Source organism: Peromyscus leucopus, chromosome 5, assembly GCF_004664715.2.
Source record: "Peromyscus leucopus breed LL Stock chromosome 5, UCI_PerLeu_2.1, whole genome shotgun sequence".
NCBI lineage: Eukaryota > Metazoa > Chordata > Mammalia > Rodentia > Cricetidae > Peromyscus > Peromyscus leucopus.
In genome coordinates, this window is record NC_051067.1 from 43,299,862 (window position 1) to 43,318,689 (window position 18,828).

Sequence of the window (18,828 nt, forward strand, 5' to 3'; positions counted from 1 at the left end):
GCCAATTATGGTCTACTTAATGCCTGCACACTCCTTGTGTTTAAGTGTGTTTCCCAACCCAAAATGTATTCCAAGGAACATGACTTATTCATCATGACACTGAGAAGAAAAGCCATCTGGGATATACTGCTTATATCACAGCAGCTCTGAAGAACACAGTACCAGAATGCAGCTCCAAGAAGCACTCTGAGAAGCTCACTAGACATCTGCATAAACATTTATTCTAACCTTCTTTGGCCAAAGTAATTTCAACACAGAACACTCTTTGTGGAATATAACTAGCTAATACCAACCAATCAGCAGAAACCAAGGAGGAGCAAGCTCATATTATCCCTTCTCCTTCAGAGAGATGTGCTCACCAGAAGCAGCAGGCAGGTGCTGCTTTCCTGCACCACCCAGTTTCTCACTGGAACTAATGCCTCACTTTAGGGGACTCCCTTCCTAGATCATATTAAAGAAAAGAATTACGACAGTCTTTTCCTGCAGCATCCTCTATACTAATGAGGTAAAAGAGACCAACTTACACAGAACTATATAGAACAGTGGCTCTCAATATATGGTTTATGACCCCTTTGGGGTCAAAAGATTCTTTCACGGGGGTCACCTAAGACCATCAGAAAACACAGTTATTTACATTAAGATTCATAATAGTAGCAAAACTACAGCTATGAAGTAGTGATGAAAAAAGTTTTATGGTTGGGAGTTACCACAACATGAGGAACTGTATTAAAAGGTTGCAGCATGAGAGAGCTTGAGAACCACTGATATAGAAGGAAAGCTTATTCATTCAACAGATATATCCACACCAAAATGTTAGTTCACATGGAGAAAAGCTCCAATCTTGGAATAACATGACTTTCTGTGTTCATATCTTAAGTTAATCACGATAATAAATATCTAGAGAAATTTATATTTTCTGATGGAATTGTTGCAAACAGTACTTGAAGTTAATTTCGAAGCAGTTTTTTGATGAGCTTTATGAATCTGCAGGACTAAACTCCTGGCATTACATGTTGGAAAATGTAAAATAGAGTTAATGGCATTTATCAAATATCTGTTGGAAGACAATAAACAAGTAAGATGCCTAGGGTGTAGAGCACATAGTGCAGCGCACAGAAAGTGCTCTCGAAGAAGTAAGAGTAGGAGGGTCAGAGACATGAGTCATCAGGGAAAGACTCTTGCCACCAACCTAATGGCCTTAGGTTGATCCCTGGAACCCACATGGTAGAAGGAGAGAACCAACTCCATCAAGTTTTCCTCTGATTTACACACACACACACACACACACACACACACACACACACACACACGTGAAAGTTTGGCATAGATGATCTAAAAACCAGTGAAACTGATGCTCAGTGTTAGTCATGAAGTTCAACAGCCCTGTCAGAAAGCAGATAAAACCAAAGGCTTAGAGAACATAAAACCAGACAGGGTACCATGTAGGTGGTCTACTAAGCATGGTCCTGGGACTAAACTCAGGTGTTTCATTTATGTCATTGACAAAATACATACAGTGAGAGGGCTTAAGCGAGTCGAGTCTATGAGTGTTGTACCTTGGGACCTCACTCTTCCAGAAGGGAAGCCAGCTGCAGCTCTGCCTCAGTGAAGTCTCCCATTCACTCTGTCTAACAAGCCTTCCTAGAAACCCCTGGCATGTGGGTGGCATTTATTTTTAGTTTTCGGCAGAAGGGCAGATGTATATTTGTCCTTGCATATTCTGATTATCATTTCAATGGAAATTGGAAGTGGGTGGAATGAAACACCTGTGTTCAAGTATGCTGCTTGCCAGAAAGCCAAGTGGTGCTCTCATTAACACTCACTCCCTGTCTCTTACAAAATCCAAGAACAACCTGTGCTTAGAAACAGGCAGTAAACAACACACATACACATTACCTTTGATTGCTGCTAAATATCCTCGGAGTTCTCGCTGAAGTCTGGTACCCTCTGCCTGAAAAACACACAAGTGCAGAGATGCTAAACATCTTGTCTATATTTTGCATGCAAATATGAAGAAGTGATAAGATTCAGTTATCATTGCCAGAACTTGTTACTGAGAAAATATATATGTGTAAGCACACTCTGAACAAGATGATATGCCCATTATCCTCAATTTTTATACAGGTGTTATCCAGAGTTAAAAAAGACAAAAAAGATTTTGCTAACAGTAAAAAGTAGGGCCCAGCAAACAGACGCCTATGTACTTAAGAATCACCAGTAGATGACTACTATATACTCTCTGCTTCTTTTAATTTTGACACCTGGGAATAGCAATATAACTTTTATCTCTTCTATTCAGAATAATATCTGGCTGTGGTAAATCAGTCTAGTACCCTGTGAAAAGGCAAGTGCTGATGCAAAATATAGATTTGGGATATTTTATTATTGCTGATCTATCATAGTTCTTTTAATAAGAGCAGTACTTCCAGCTTTAATAACATCAGAATTGGCTATAGGAATGTGAGAGGAAATGCCATGCACTACTAAGCTGGAAGTCATCATACAGCCTTGACCTGTCTTTCCTTTGCCTTGTGTCCTACAGTGGTCCAGATGGAGGCTGCCTGTTTGTCCTGGATCCCAGGGTGACAGAAACATATAATACAGCTCATTTTTGCATTTCCAAAAGTAAGAACCATTTCTGTAGAAAGCCATGGAGATTGTGTGACCTCAGTGGAATGTAGGCCAAACTGCCCAATTAAATGAGTCGGTGAACACTGAGAATGCTGACCAGTAGCGAAGGCAAAAATACAACAAAAGATCCAATGGAGTTTCTGAGTGGATAAGCATTATTGGAATTTGCAGTAACATTCAGAAAAGAAAACAAACTGGAAATGTTAAGGACAAAGCAGATGGTTAGAAGATAATAGAAACTTGAACAATGGAAAGAGATGGGATGTGCTGTGAGGGAAATCAGGTTTCACATCAGAGATTAGGAGATGTAAAGGGAATCGAATCTGAATTGAGACATTTGATGTTCCTGGACTGATTTGAACCCAAACAGTCTGAAGCTGAAAGTTCTAAAAGGTACAGTTTAGGATGATTTGGGTTCCTCAGTGTCACACTTCTCAAACCAAGTAAGTGGAGAATCCGGGCTGCATCAGTGGCTTCTGTAGGGCACATACGTAAGAATGGCACACACAACCATTAGGCCAGAACCTCACAGATGTCTCAGGCTTTCAGATGCCACCTCTGCTGTTGGTGGTTCTTCTTTGGAACAGCCCAGGATCACAGAGATGAGGGCAGCCTCACTTCACACCAAGAAAGATACTTTACCCTCAGCATCTCATGCAAACAGCATGCAGAGCCCACTGTAAGAATGGCGGCCATGAGTCACCAGGATTGTTCAGAGTATCTGGAAATAGCAAAAGAGTAGCAGGAAAGAGCATTCATCTGCTGAACACTCATGAAACAGAGTATGTCAGATGAGTCCACAATTAAGCCACTGCCTTTGCTTTCAAAACAAGAAAAAATTTAAATTATTCATGTTCCTCTCCATACACTGGATTTATCTTCCCAACAGGAAACAATAATGTTATTTTTTAATGAAATGAGATTCTCAGAAGAGATTTGTTTTTAATGTAACAGTGAGGAAAAGTTCAGGCTGTACAACACTAGCTTAAATAGATGAGTTTAATTTAAGCAGAAAATCGAGGCTAATTTAAATTACTTTCTTCTTTCTCAGTTATTAACATGTTTAATTTTCCCCATAAGGTCATGTAAATCTTTCAGTAACAACCACACAGAGCTCCATCTAAAATTCCGCCGGATAAAAGGCTTTGCAGAAAAATTCTTCATCTACCGCATACTATGGAGTAGGTTCTTCTGCATGTTGAAATCTCCCTACATTGTTACTGTAGGTGAACCATAGATAATTACAATTAATAGATTCCTCATCCATATGCATCCATCCTCATTTTGTATTCATCTATAATATATGCCAAGATACCTATAGGTGTGTGGTCTATCAGAATTATTTAATGTTTCTAAAACCTGGCTGTTAGCGGCTTCTAAATGGAAAAGCATCGAGTCATAGCCCCTCTCCTGTGATCCTGTCCTGTTCTCTAATGGTCTAGCTGGTGGCTGTCCTTCCCCACTCCCTTTGTCTGTCCACTGTTCTCCTTTAACACAGTGACACCTTTGCAGCACTGACATGCTGCTCTTCTGGAAAATGCTTTCCCTTGGTTTGTTTCCAATGACCCTGTTTTTCTGGTGTTTGTTTTCTCCATTCATTTCTAATGATTTCTTCACTTTCTCTAATGCCCCGCCCCCTGCCCGCTTCTCCACAGAGCCCAGATCTCAACACAAGTTCTCTTTGATTTAAGTTGAAAAACTCTTATCCCACTGCTCAGAATCTGAAGCCATTCTAAATTCCTCTGAGGACTACCATTTCAATAACTCAACTATGAATTTTGTATTTATTCTCTGTATGTAGAAACTACATTTAAATCCCCACATCTGTAGTACTACATGCCTATACTTTTCTCGACTATTTTTTTTTAATGTAATTCTCCACAAAATGGTATTAAGATTTTTTTCACAGTCTCTTTAGGGCTCATGGCAACAGTAGAGCAAAGGAATCTATTACAATTAAGTCATCTGAATTTCTTGGGAATGCTCTTCTTTGGACAAGACCCAAGAAAGATCTGCTACCTACAAACTTCCTTGTTCTGCCAAACATGTTAGTATTGCAACATAGCTCCAATGTTGGTCAGAAATTTCATTGTTTTTTTTTTTAATTGAATCATTTTTAGTTTGTCAGGAACTGCCTGATATTTCTCAAGCTCGACTGCACCCCCCCCCCCGAGATTGCACTTTCCCACACACAGTCTAAGGGAGTTATACCCCCTTTTCTTCCATATTTAAGCTCTCTCACTCATTCTCCCCATGGAGTTTCACACTCTTCCAGCACAGGGAAGAAGAAGGCACCCTCTCACGTTGCCTACTTCTCAGAAAATAGAAAATCTCCTAGACAACATTCGAAGGTTTCATCATGATGGTTTCAATAATTAGCAGGCACACACAAAGTTCATATGGATTAAAAGATCTCTGCACAGGTTTGAGAATCTATGCCTGATCCTTTCTCCTGTGTGCAGATCTCATCAACACACCCCCTAAGGGTCAGATTTAAGTTAGAAATCAAATTGTCAGAGAAACACTGCAGTCAACACATCAGCAATGACTATTTCAAATATCTTTGTTAGTACAAGGAAGTCACATTCCATGCTTAATTCAATGTGTTTCAAATTGCTTTTCACCATGTTGGCTCAGAGTAACAAAAGTTCATTAATTATTTGCATATCTGTCAGGGAGTGCAGCACAGTGTGGAATGAGTGGTACCCAAACAACCAAGGCTTCCAAACAACTCCATTCGCAAGAGTCTTCAGAACCTTGGACAGCTGCCACTGTCCAGGAAGTACCTAACAAGCAAGGAGAAATGCCACTGAATTAAATGTCATTCTATACTCTGGTAGTGACAGGCAGGCTTTCTATGAAGTGAGAGGATGATAGGAGCTGCCATGACCTTTGTCAGACTTCTAGGTCTTTGACTTCAGAACCAGGTCTCCATTAAGGTGTAATAAATAGCATTTGAAAAGTAACATTGAAGAATTAAAAATACATGAAGGATTAACCATAGTAAATACTTATACCCTAGGCTGCAAGAGTCAATAAAGAACAATTTTACTAGCTGATTTTTATTTAAATTATTTCTTTTCAGAAAAAGAAGACATGATTTAGGCATTAAGTTGATAAGAATATGAACAAAAATGCAAAGAATTAATGATTCCTTAGGGTGCCAGTTAGTCCTAGATCATTTTGGGAACTTTTTTTATATACCACCCTGTGCATGATACCTTGGTCAGGGGATGTGAATCATTTATCCCTTTCTGACCTAAGAAAACTAGACCCAACAGATGTTATTAATAAGGGTATGCAGGTCTGAAAATTACCTTAGGTGACAGGGCTTTAATATCTATTTAAAAATACTAACTGTTGAATTATCTCGGTAAATATGGCAAATGTAATAACTGACTTAAATTTTCAGGTAACTTTTGCTACAAAAACACCTCTTTCTAAGCAGATACTCCATAAGAACAAGGGCATGTTCCACTGGAACACCAAGATTGTGAAGTCCAAGAGCAAGAAACTGGATGAGCATGAGTTGGGTATCTCTCAGGCCCTGCACAAGATAAAGATGAACTCAGATCTCAAGGTGTAGCTCTGAGAACTCAATCTGATCTTGGCTGAGGAAAATGAAGTTTGTGGTGGTTGGAAAAGTTATCATAATGTTTGTACCTGTTCTTCAGCAGAAATCATTCCAGAAAGTTCAAGTATAGCTAGTGTGTGAACTGGGGAAAAAAATAATTGGGAAGCATGTGGTCTTCATCGTTCAGAGGAGGATTTTGCCTAAGCCAGCTCAAGAAAGCCATGCAAAAAGACAAAGCCCCCTGAAGCATCCCCTGGGCTGCAGTGCTTGGTGCCATCCTTGAGGACTTGGTTTGTGCAAGCAAAATTGTGGGTGGGAGTATCCGAGTGAAACTGGAGGGCAGCTGGCTCTAAAGGCTCATTTGGACAGAGTGCCTGAAACACTGTGGAGCACAAGGTCGAATCAGTTCATGGCATGTACAAGAAGCTCATTAGCAAGTGTGTTAATTTTGAATTCCCAGAATTTCAGTTGTGAAGAAATGACTAAATAAAATGTCATTCATAGTAATATATGTGATACATAACATGTATACATGTAATATATTACATATATTTATATTACATATATAGAAAATAGTTTCCATTAAGCCACCTTTCTAATTAAGAACTTGTGAACTGACACTTAGAAAAAGGCCTTTGGATGAAGCCCACAGTAATAACAGATTCATGAAACTTGAACCTGAGAAGACAGAACTTCACAACGTGATTTCAGAAAATTAAACCCTACCATCTCATCCATGAGAATAGGCCTACATGAATTCTCATCATTAACCTTATTATTTTTGCCCTTTGCTGACATTTCTCTTTTGGTTAAAAGTCATACATCAAAATTAGAATTGGCTAAGATTTATAAGAGTTCAGAAAAGTTAATTCAATCATAAAAGCAATGTTAATAAAATGTGCTTACCCTCTTTTTAGACTTAAATTAAATTACATAATCAAGGAATTGAGACTTAATGAGTCCTTAATCAGTACCAAGACTATTATAAAGTTAACGAGTAATGATAGATGAATCCACGTGTGATCAAATACTCTAGGCTACTTAATACTATAAGCACCCACAGGGAGCTAGGACAAGTTTGAGTGCTGCTAAATTGTAAGGCAGTATTTTAAAGGTAAAAGAGGTGGTGCATCTCTGACACATTGCTCTCATATCACGTTGAGCATTATATGGCAACAAGCCATCATAAACAACTATAGTCTAGAGGGTGTAGAGATGGCTCAGTGCTTAAGAGTACTAACTGCTCTTCCAGAGGACCCAGGTTCAATTCCCAGCACCCTCGTGGCAGTTCACAATTCTCTGTAAGTACAGTTCCAGGAGATCTGACCCCCTCTTCTGGCCTCTGCAGGCACCAGGCACACACGTGATACACAGACAATCATACAGGCAAAACATCCACGCACATAAAACAAAAATAAATTTTAAAAAATCATGCCCAATATGTGGTCATGGATGCTGAGAGAGGGAGAATCAGTTTCCTTCAGGGACATGCTCCCACATAGGTTGTCATATCCCAAGTGCTCATCCCTGTACACATATACATGAGCAATGTTAAAATGACTCAGTGTTGGCATACGTATACATCCACACATGCTTATATGGGTAACAGTAATAATTAGAGAAGAGATATGAATTTGGGAGGAAACTCAACAGGACCCTCACCCTAACAATAGCTCTCCTGACATCTTCTTGTTCTGTGTCCTTTACTGTCCATGTGAGACAGCTCTACCTACCATATTCTTTCATGAATAAATTGAACAGACTTGAAAGCTGTATAAAAACAAGGGCTGTGTCAAGGTAAGGAATGCATTAATGAGGGGGAAGAATGTACCTTGTCTGTCATTACTCCAGTTACAACAGAACATCTAAAATGCTCCTGAAACTGCCACTTACAGTCTAAATTGTAAGCTATCTTCCCAGGGTTTCTATTAAAAAAAATCATTGCATGGGGCCCCAACCAACAGAAATGTAGTTCCTCACAGGTCACCAGATCTGGATGCCAGAAGCTGAAGCTATCACAAGTTTTGTTTCTCTTTGGCTTAGAAGGAGCCCCCCTCAGTGCATCCTCACAGTGTACATGTACTCTGGCAGCCTCTGCCTCTTCTCATAATAGCACTGGCCATATTGGGATAGGACTCACCCACATGCCCTCATTTAATCTAATCTATAACTATAAAGATATTAACCCCCAATACAGGCACATCCCTAGGTCCTGAGGATTTGCACTCAACATAGGGATTTGAGGAAATCAAACCAGTTCTTGACTGAACAATGTCCTCAATGGATGCCATTAAAATGGAAATGTAATTACAAAGTCTGACATTGCTGGGTCCTTCCTTTATTACAGGAACTGTCCCAAATGTCACAGCTCTGCTATTTCCCAACAACTCCATGAGTCTGCCATGAAGTGTTAGAGTCCTAGAAATGGAGGGTTTTTTTCCTTTTAGAAATGGGAAACTGGGCAGAGAAGCAGAAAGCTTGCCCCAAATACCATCTATCTAGTAGTCAGAAATTCATTGTTTGAATTGAGGTGGACTGGGTTATTTAAACCCCATGTGTGCCCGAGTGCTGAGCTGTAGCTCTCTCTCAGTTCTGTACTACAGGTTGTGAAGAAATGGGTGATGGCAATGAAGGATGAGACCATCCAGGAAGAGTCTGTGGTTGATCAATGAGGAAAATGCTAACCGAGGCCACCATTCCTTGTGTTCTCATACAGCCCTCCATTATAACTCAAGATGCCAAAATTGATTATGTGTTTTTGTCAAAAGCTCATAATTCCACAGAGTTTACTTGATGTAATTTGTACAGCATCATGACAAGGTGCTTTGATTGCATTGCCTGGCTTTAAGATGTGAGCTCTGGTCCACAGGTTTCACAGCTGGCTAGGACTGCCAGCTGCCTCCCTGCTTTGGAAGTTTGCACAGTGCCTTTGGGAACCATGAATGCTAGTCCTCATAGGGGAGACATTCAGGTCCAGTTTCAGTTCAGTGGTAAACCAGCATCCTCCTCCCAAACAATCTGGACATTTGTTTTTGAACCCACAGATAAAAGTACCCTTCACCCCTCAATAAGGAGATTTCTCTTTTCAACAGATGGATTGGTTAAACGATAACCAATCAAAAAGCAGAGTTGTGGAGACCCTTCCCAATGGATACATCTATGAAACAATCCCACACCTAAGGCTCAGGGAAAATTTCTTATGGAGGGAGGAGGGGGACGAGAGATTACAAGAGCCAAAAGATTAGGGAGTTCGCAATGAGATTGTGCCTTCTAGTAAGGTCAGGAGCTTCACACACAAAGTCCCAACAATATGACTGCCTAAATGTGAGCCGAACAAGCACAATACCAAAGGAAATGCCAAAGTAGATGGAGAAAAGCTCTGGAAGTCTCAACTTTACACAAAGAACTACAGCAACCAAGCAAGACTGAGAGCGGGAGAAATAGTCTTTTCCAGGGAAGAGAACTCCCACTGCTTATCCAATACCAAATGGACAGGCCTGAAGACAAACATACAAGCAACATTATACAGACTGAGCAGGCTATATATATATATAGTGTGTGTGTGTGTGTGTGTGTGCAATAACAGTTGTAAAAGAGGCCATAAACTTGAAAAAGATTAAGGAGGAGTATATGGAAAGGTGTGGAGGGAGGAATGGAAGGGAGAAATATTGTAATTATATTATAATTTCAAACATTTTTAAAGTATAAATAAATAAATGATTTCTGTCCTTCTAGTCATACAACCTTGAGCAAGTCACTTAGGCTGTTTAATTCTATCCTGCAAAATGCAGGTATCACAGGACTTACTTCCTTGAGCAACAACAAAGGCTATGCAGTGAGGTCCACAAAAATCTCAGCAGAATGTGCCGGGCATTGTTTCATGGGCTCAGTGTGCGCTATATGTCCCTATCACTACTCTAGTCAGTACTTTTCAAATGCTCAACTATTCCAAGAGTGAATGCTTTATAAATGCTGAATGGAATTAGAATGATTCAGTGGGTAACAGTATGAATCCACCAAGCCTGCCAACCCAAGTTTGACCCCTGGAATCTAAGCAGACACATTCAGAATCCCAGCACTCCTATGTTGAGATTGGAGGGCAGGACAGGAGAATTACCTGGAAGCTTGCAGGCCAAATACCCCAAAGTTCAAAGCTTAGCAACAGACCTAGTCTCAGCAACATGGAAGGCAAAAAAACAAATTTTAAGTTGTCCTCTGACTGCCATACACATGTTGTAGCCATGGACCTCCCTTCCATAATTAATAAGTAAATGAACTAAATTCTGTTCCATGCCTTGATGCAGAAGGATACCTTCACAAAGAACATCTCAAACTTCCCAAATAACCTCCTTGGGAATTTATCATGCATCCTGGTTTTTCATTTGTACTTCTAAGTATCAAATACACAGACAAGTTATTCAGAAAGTTTTTATGGTTTTAAATATTGCAGTAATAAAGAATAAAGGGGCACACAGGAGCAATTTATGCAGGTGTGCAGGAAACGTATAACAATAGATATGGGAGACATTAAGCTAATCTGAAAATTTACTGACTGAGCAAACTAGAAAACATGAATATTAACAGCAGAAAAATAATTAACCTAATTCCCAAAATGAAAGTTTTATAACATATCTTTCATTTCCTCACATATACAGCAAAATGATAATTGTAGGTCACTATGTAAATCAAGTAGATATTGCACTTACAGTTTATAATTGGCAAAGCTCTTTTTGAAGAACATTTCAAAAACAAACACCTTCATCTTTTGTTTGTGGTAGTCCAGTGGGGCTTGGAAACTTAAAAATCACAAGCTTCCTTCGAAGTTTCATAATCAGGTATGGGTTCATCATATTCAGATATGTATTCAATTAAGGAGACATTCTATCTCCTGTTTCTGTGGAAAATCAGACTATGATTCCATCACAGGATGGCTCTGCTCTTTAGGGGCACAAGTCAAATGTGTGACTCAATTTAGAAGCCAGAGTAGAATGCGATTAACATTTTTAAAAGACCCCTACCTGATGCTCGTTGGGAACTTCATGAACTCTTCATTGTATCTATTGCATATGGGAACTTATGTTGACTAGCATCTAGTATGCAGCCCTACACTTAAACACACGCCAGGCTCCAGGTTTCAGACAATTGCCATAAGAGATTCCTTGTAAGGCATCTCTTATTTAGAATGTTACTTCAATGGCACAGCCAACAATGGGATTACAGGGTGACTTCAGTCCAAATGAAACAATGGAATAGCTGTAAATCTGAAACAAACTACAGCTTATTTATGTAGATTTACAACCATCTCAGATGGTTGTTCCCCAGGAATCCATGAGAAACATGCCTAATTCTCTGCAGGCCACACCAGCATGACACAATCCTAGGCTGGGGTCATTTAGAAAAAAAGCTTCCCAACTAGGTAATTGGACTTTTCTCTCAGGTGGAAGTGTAATCAGTCTCCTAATGGATATTGAAGAATGAGAAACCAAACCTTCTTCAGCTGCCATGGTTGATATGGGTAGGTAAAAGATAATCAAAGATAAGTAACAGACAAAAGAAGTCTTTAGAGAATAACACAAAGCACCTCTTCCAGTAACAATCTCTTTAACTGGGAACAAGCACCACAGGAAATAGTACCAGCAATGATGTTAGAAATGTCTTTAGTCTCACAGACTGAAATTCATTTTAGTTCATTTTAAAGCCTTTGATTTATATAGGATGGAATGTGGCAGGGGGCATACTGTTGCTAATAAGAATAGACACATATGAGTAAGGAGGTTGAAGATGGTCAGGTTATCTAACAAATATGGCCAGCTTCTTTCCTCATCTGGCACCATAGACAGCAACTGTAGCATGGGTATGAAGTAGGCCAAATCACCCATTTCTATACATTTCCATTCTCTGCTCCCTCTCATAGGAGCCAATGTTGTTGACAACCTTGATGAGTTACAACTTTTTAAGGACTTTAAATAAAGATGATATAAACAAAATACACATACACATTATAAAACAAACCACTGTGTCCTGCTTAGGGAACTAATGTCCCACCTGCCTCTCCAAGCCCTTTCCAACACTTCTTCAGACCTGGAGCCCAACTCAAGCCACTAAGCCCATCCACCCCTGAAAAGACAGTGTTCACTCAGAACTCAATGAGCAAGTTATTTTGCTATGACTATTAATTATATAATAAACACATCTCAAACAATTAAACAAAGATTCACAGAAAGTATTTCATGGCATTTAGTGTATTATTTGTCCTTTCAGTAATATCTCATATTCTCACTGAGCTTGGAAACACCAGCTGGGAATTACTGCTATCAAAAGAAGGTATAGAAATCATTTATTTTTCTAAGAATATTAATTATGGTTAGAGTTTCTTCAGCAAACTGAAGAAACTATAAGGGAAAAATTGTATCACGAGGGAGGAAGTGAGTAACATTGTTTAAAGACTCTGTTTCTTCTGATTTTTGCTTTAAATATGTCAAAAGAAAGATTTCTGTAAACTAAAGCAAAGCTTAACCAAAGCAAGAGTAATAGCAGGTGGCCCAGTGCCTTATGCTCTGAAGACTCAATGATTATGTGCTCTCAGGTGTGAATGCATTTGATGGGCATTTACCTACATGGAAGTTATTCTCTACCTACTACCTGAGATGAGCTGTACAGCTCCTCCTTAAGAAAATTACCATACCTATGTATGCCAGCCCACCCTCTCCTCCCACCTGGGTGCAGAACTGCTGATCTTCCTTATGATGAATCAACCCACTTTTCTTTGGGAATACATGCATTCTGTTATCATCTGTATTTGTCATCTTAAACAATGTTTTCTTTGCTCTACTTTATTCCTCTGCTGTAGTCTTACCTTGTAGACTATAGCTCTGCTAAGAAACAGAACTTGAGAACTGATCTCTTCAAGCCTCCCAGCACCGTGCACACTGCTAGATCTTTTTCTCACTTACTTGCATTTCCATAGCTCTTGAATTTTTCGAGAAGACAACATAATTCATGTATTTATTGCATTCTGATATGTTGTGAGATGTAAAGATCTTTAATAGCAGTGACTTTATCTGTTTTCTTCTTGAAGTTTCCTAATGGCCTACCTCAGCTCCTGGTACATAAAGGCAGTCAATAAATAGCAAATGGATGCTTCAGTACTTGCCCACGCCTGTTCTAAATATGCTTCCACATAATATCACCTCTCAAACAACCTACAAATGACCTTGGCAGTTGACATTAGAGTAAATGGCTAAAATGTTGTAACCTTTTGTGGACTAAGTTGTTGCTCAATACTATAGAGTTTCTACTGAAACTATAGTGAAGCATCCTGTAGGAACCTTCCAGAGGTGCAGACAGATGCTGATGTACTTACAGCAGAACATATTACAACTGAGTTTTTACTTTAATAGACATCAAGTATAAATTCAGGCAACAGCATTCACAATTCTCTCAGAAGTAATTTGCTGATATCAATTAAGCATGCAGATACTTCGTAATAAAGTGTTTTTCTTTCAGAAACAAATGGGCTTCCTCTGGAACACAAAGTATGTTTTCATTAATAATTTTATTTATCTTGAGAATTTCATATATATATGAACATATATTGAAATGTTATCATATCTACATGTCATTTATTTCTTCTTTTTAACATCCCCCATGACCTCCAATACTTTTCTCTCAAAACTACATTATCTTCTTCTTTTATTTTTGTTGATAATCCATGAAGTAAAAAAAAATAAAAAGTTACCAATATGTTCATGTGGCATTGGTATATATGTGGGAAGGTATCAGCCAGAGTACAGGAAACCTACCAGTTGCTACATACTCAAAAAGGAATAATTCACAGTCCCTCAGCCAATTACTAACTGCCACCAGCTGCTCAGTAAGGAGGGGGCCCTGGAGAGTACTTCAGCCATTTATGCTAGAATTGGGGCTGGTTTTATCTTGTGTAAGCAATCATAGCTGACATGAGGCTCATGAGTTCCATAGTTATGGTCTGACACAGAGACAACATCTCACAGTGCTCCTCCCCATCCTCTGGCTCTTACTTTCTATCTCATCTACCACATGTTTCCTGAGTGGTGGTGTTGAGGGTGATTAATGCTAATAACTGATTTTCAGCTGAACATTCAGTCTTTCATTTTCAACACTGACACAAATTATGTATCTCTGCATTAACCACTGCCTACCCAATGCATTTTTTGTTTTGTTTTGTTTGTTTGTTTGAGACAAGGTTTCTCTGTGTAACATTCTTGGCTGTCTTGGAACTCACTTTGTAGACTAGGCTGGCCTTGAACTCACTGAGATCTGCCTCCTTCTGCTTCCCAAGTGTTGGGTTTAAAGGCTTCTGCCACCACTGCCTGGCACATTTTTTTCTTTAATGCTAGAAAGTAAAGGATGAAACTGGAACTCAAATACAAGAGAAACATTCTGCTGCATAAGTAAAATGATTTACACTGTGTATATAAAAGTATGTAAGACTCCTAAAGAGAGAAAACAGTATGTGCCAGCAGATCTTTATGGCAGCCCTGGATGTAAAGTAGCTCAGGTTACAGCTGAGCCCAAACCATGTAGGCATCCCTCAATAGGTATTTTGCTGCCAAAAATGAGGATGAAGGAAGAAAAAAGTTAGTTACAATAAAGAGAGGAACTGATGGCGATTGGGAGAGGAGGATCATAATGTGGAAAGCAAGAAACACATGCTCCAAGGAGGCAAGTAAAAAAGGGAATCCTTTATTAAACACCTGGCATGTTACAGCGGCCACCGAGTAGTTCTTTAAATGACTAAGGCAGGAAGTCTTTCTTTAGTTATATGGCCACCTAGCAGACATCAATACACAGAAAAATAGCTGTCACTCAAAAAAGTGGAAGACATAATGTATTAGTGAAGTAAACAGAAGATCACACACTGAATGGACTGGGAAACATCAGGTCAACTGTAGCTTAAGAACAGACCTTTTTTTAAAAAGTAGGATTTCAATGTGAACATGGAGGGTCAGGCAAGAACGGGTAGCCACAAGGGATCAGGTGCACTGAAGGATGTGAAAAGAACTCGGAGGCAAGTGCTCTAGTCCCCAAGGGACCCCTCCAGACACACTGACCACAAACTATTCACCTCTCCAACTTTCCTCACTTAATTACAGTAGAATGACTTGACTCAAATGTGCCTCCTTATCCTGATCCCGAAAGAAAAAAGGCATTGGCTTGGCTGGTAGGCTGCTGAGTTCTGCCAAATATTAGAAGCAGAAACAGGATTAAATCTCTGGGCTTGGCCAAAGAAAGGTTTAGTGTTCTGACTATAAGAGGAAGCCCAAATTTAATTCTAATGACAATTAATTTCTGTCTAACAGAGCAGGAGTCTAAATGAAGACAAGACCAAACAAGTAAGATTTGTTCCAAGTCACATAGGTGGACACACAGAGGAAAACTCAGGGGAACAACACAAGACAAGAGGTTAGATATTTTCTGTTTCAAAATGTATGCAGGTAATAAGGCATATTTTTTAAATGCAGAGAAATTTCTGGTCGAGAGGTTTGTGAAAAAGTGCAAAGAGAGTAGAACACATGTCAATCCTTTCCCACATGTCCTTAGAGGAAAGGAAACGCCATCACCCCCCACAGTTTCACATCATTTTCTGGAACCACAGACAACTTGTTCTCTGCAGGAGATGCTCCATGGCCATAACTTTCTGAAGAAGCTTTTCTTACATATTCTTTGCTGAAATGTCACCATAGTCTGCGCCCTGTTAGAAACCCTGGTGGGTTTTGTCTTGCAATCAACCTTCCTTTCCTTCCACTTAAAACAGCCTTCCCAGTTGCATAAAAGGCACAAAGATAAGACTGATCCAGTGTAAACCTGTGAGTTGCTAAAGGTTGTCAACCAAGGGGTTGAAACCTAGACATCAATGTCTTTTGTCATATGCTTGTAGCTTCCTGCTAAGTAAACATCATGGATTTGGTGGCATGCCCTTTCAAACCTGTTGACTACTGTGATTTGACAGAGCTCTGCTATACAATATTTACACAACTTAGGTATTTTATTTTCTGCATCCCATGGCATAAGCAAATGATTTCTCTTTCTCAATATGACCTGGAATAATGCTTACTGAGGTAATGTACTCCAAGTAGACAACAGAAGAAAAATCATGTTCTATAAATAAATAAGCTGTAATTTGAGGCTTGAGTGAGCCCTCATCCCAGCACTGAGGATGCTACTCTGATTTCTCTCACTGGTCATGATGGAACAGGGGTAATTAGAGTCAACTCCAGCATGCTGTGGAATCTCGTGCTTCACTTCTCTTGACAATTTTCTACAAAAAACAAAAACAAAAAAGAGTGTGACTGGTTATAAATGAGCTGCCTGGGATCTTCAGGGTCACTGTATGAGGCAGACACAAAGACATCTCAAGCAGAGATCTCACTCCTAAAAACCAAGAACAACATTTCATCCTGTTAGGCAGTGGTTCTCAACATGTGGGTCATGACCCCTCTGACAAACTTCCATCTCCAAAAATATTTACAACACAATTCATAACACTAGCAAAATTACAATTATGGAGCAGCAACAAAAATAATTTTATAGTTGGAGGTCACCACAACATGAGGATTATATTAAAGGGTCATAGCATTAGGAAGATTAAGAACCACTGCAGGATAAATAGAAACAAACTGTGCATTTACACTAATTGTCTAACTCTTAAAGTATAAAAGTAGACTACCCTCATCACAGTAGTTAAAGGACATGTCACCAAATCCATGATGTTCATCTAATAGCATACCACAAGTGTGTGAAGAAGTGGATAATGACCTTCATGCTCAGTTCATGCCAGATTAACAGACTTTTTAAGATATTAATAATATTTATAATTCAGTATAACTGAATATATAATAGGGCTTTTAAGTTCAATATAGTGTAGCCATGGGTCAACTTCATACCACAGGTACTTTTTAATAATCTTCATTATAAAATTCAATAATTTGATATTAATAGCCAAGGTATTTCCCTGATTTAAAGCCAGCATTAGCAGAATGAAGACACTATACCAGGCAAGGGGGACTCTCAGCTGGTGAGTTCATTAGCTAGGGGTTTATGGCCAGTAGTTCTTGAAAGTGGTAGGAAAGAGAAGGAACAATGGTATGAGTCAGCCCCCAGCTAGATCATGGGGTACTACTCTCCATTCCCACACAGGGGAAGGAGAGATGTAACTTGTGTCAAGAAAACTATTACAAAAAGAAAGTTGTACAAATAAATATTTGTGTAGGAATTACTGAGTAACAAGTGTCTCAACGCCACACAAATATGGGAGGGAAGAAGGCTCAAATGTATCAAGAGATACTGGATTGTATCAGTTTCAGATTGAGCTAAAGTGTTCCCTCTTGTTTTCTACCAGTTTATAAAACTGATATTAATTCTACTTTAAGTATCTTGAGTCTCCAGCAAAACAACATGGGCTTGGAAATTTCCTTATCAAACTTTAAATCACAAATTCACTTTCTCTAATGTTTATATTCGATTGCTTATCCCATCTTAGTAGTTTATGGCTGTGGAGGAATTGGTCCACTGTGGTTGTTAAATGATTAAATACAGAGTTGATTGCAGTATCCCCTTGCTATATTTTAACTGGCTACAGTTTAAAATAAGACTATTTTATTTCTCAGACTGGTGATTTGTGTCTTTGGTTGTTACTCTTGCGTAGAGTTTATCAATTCTATTGATTTTTGTTTCAAAGAACCAGCTTTTTGTTTCATATATCTTCTCACTGCTTTCTTATTTTCAGGATCATCGATTTATGTTCTTAGTCTTGCTTGCTCAGGTTTATTTTGTACTTCTTCTAATTTCTTGAGGTAAGAACTAGATTAATGATTTGTGATCGTTTCTTGCTTCTAGTGCGTGCATTTAATCTTCTAAGTCTTCCTTCTAGGGGGTTCCAGCTACTTGCAGAGAAAATGCTTTCATCTTTAAGGTTTTACAATGTATCAGATTCCCCCAAACACTTCATTTTACTCCAATAACCTAAATCTAGAGTACTAATGCTAACTAAAATTTCCCTTTCTAAAACATAGAACCTATAAAGACCTTCATGCAATTCATTCCCACTAAAATGTAAGCACAAGTACATCCTACTTTAGCAGGATGTGCAGCTTCTGCTGTCATGGCAACCTCAAGGCCTTGAGAGCACTATCTCAGCACTTGGTGTCATGTGCATTACAGACAAGTCCTTTCTGCTTGTTAGATCCTATGTATACGACAGATCAGCCAAAGCATGACCAACAAATTCTTCCCATATGTCAAGATGCTAAAGCTAGTCACTGCCCATAGTATTAGAAGGGTGAGGGACTAACCAGAGAAGGCAGCAGAAAACACTGTATGAGTGATGCATCAGTTGTACGAATGTATAGGTCCTGTATGCACTGTCCCTGGACCAGTATCATTGACGTTACTTAGGAGCATGTCAGAAATGCAGACTCTTAAGGCTGGCCCCAGACTTATGAAAACCGAAACTCTGGGATTCAGCCCAGAGATCTATGCTGTGCTAAAACCTTCCAGGTGGTTCTGAAGAAGCTAAATTCTGACTGACACTGCTCTGGTAAGCATACAACTCAACAAATGAGACACTTATTCCAACTCCAGAA

At 39.1% G+C, this 18,828-nt stretch overlaps 1 protein-coding gene and 1 pseudogene across 1 annotated transcript in view; one reads left to right on the forward strand and one right to left on the reverse strand.

Moving 5' to 3' along the window:
• Amph (amphiphysin) overlaps window positions 1–18,828 on the reverse strand; it is a 200,061-nt gene that overhangs the window by 87,135 nt on the left and 94,098 nt on the right. The window contains exon 3 of the mRNA XM_037206457.1: window positions 1,897–1,951. Within this exon, the coding sequence (XP_037062352.1) occupies window positions 1,897–1,951 (55 nt within the window). The remainder of the gene's footprint in view (window positions 1–1,896; window positions 1,952–18,828) is intronic.
• Window positions 6,101–6,714, forward strand: LOC114685516 (annotated as a pseudogene).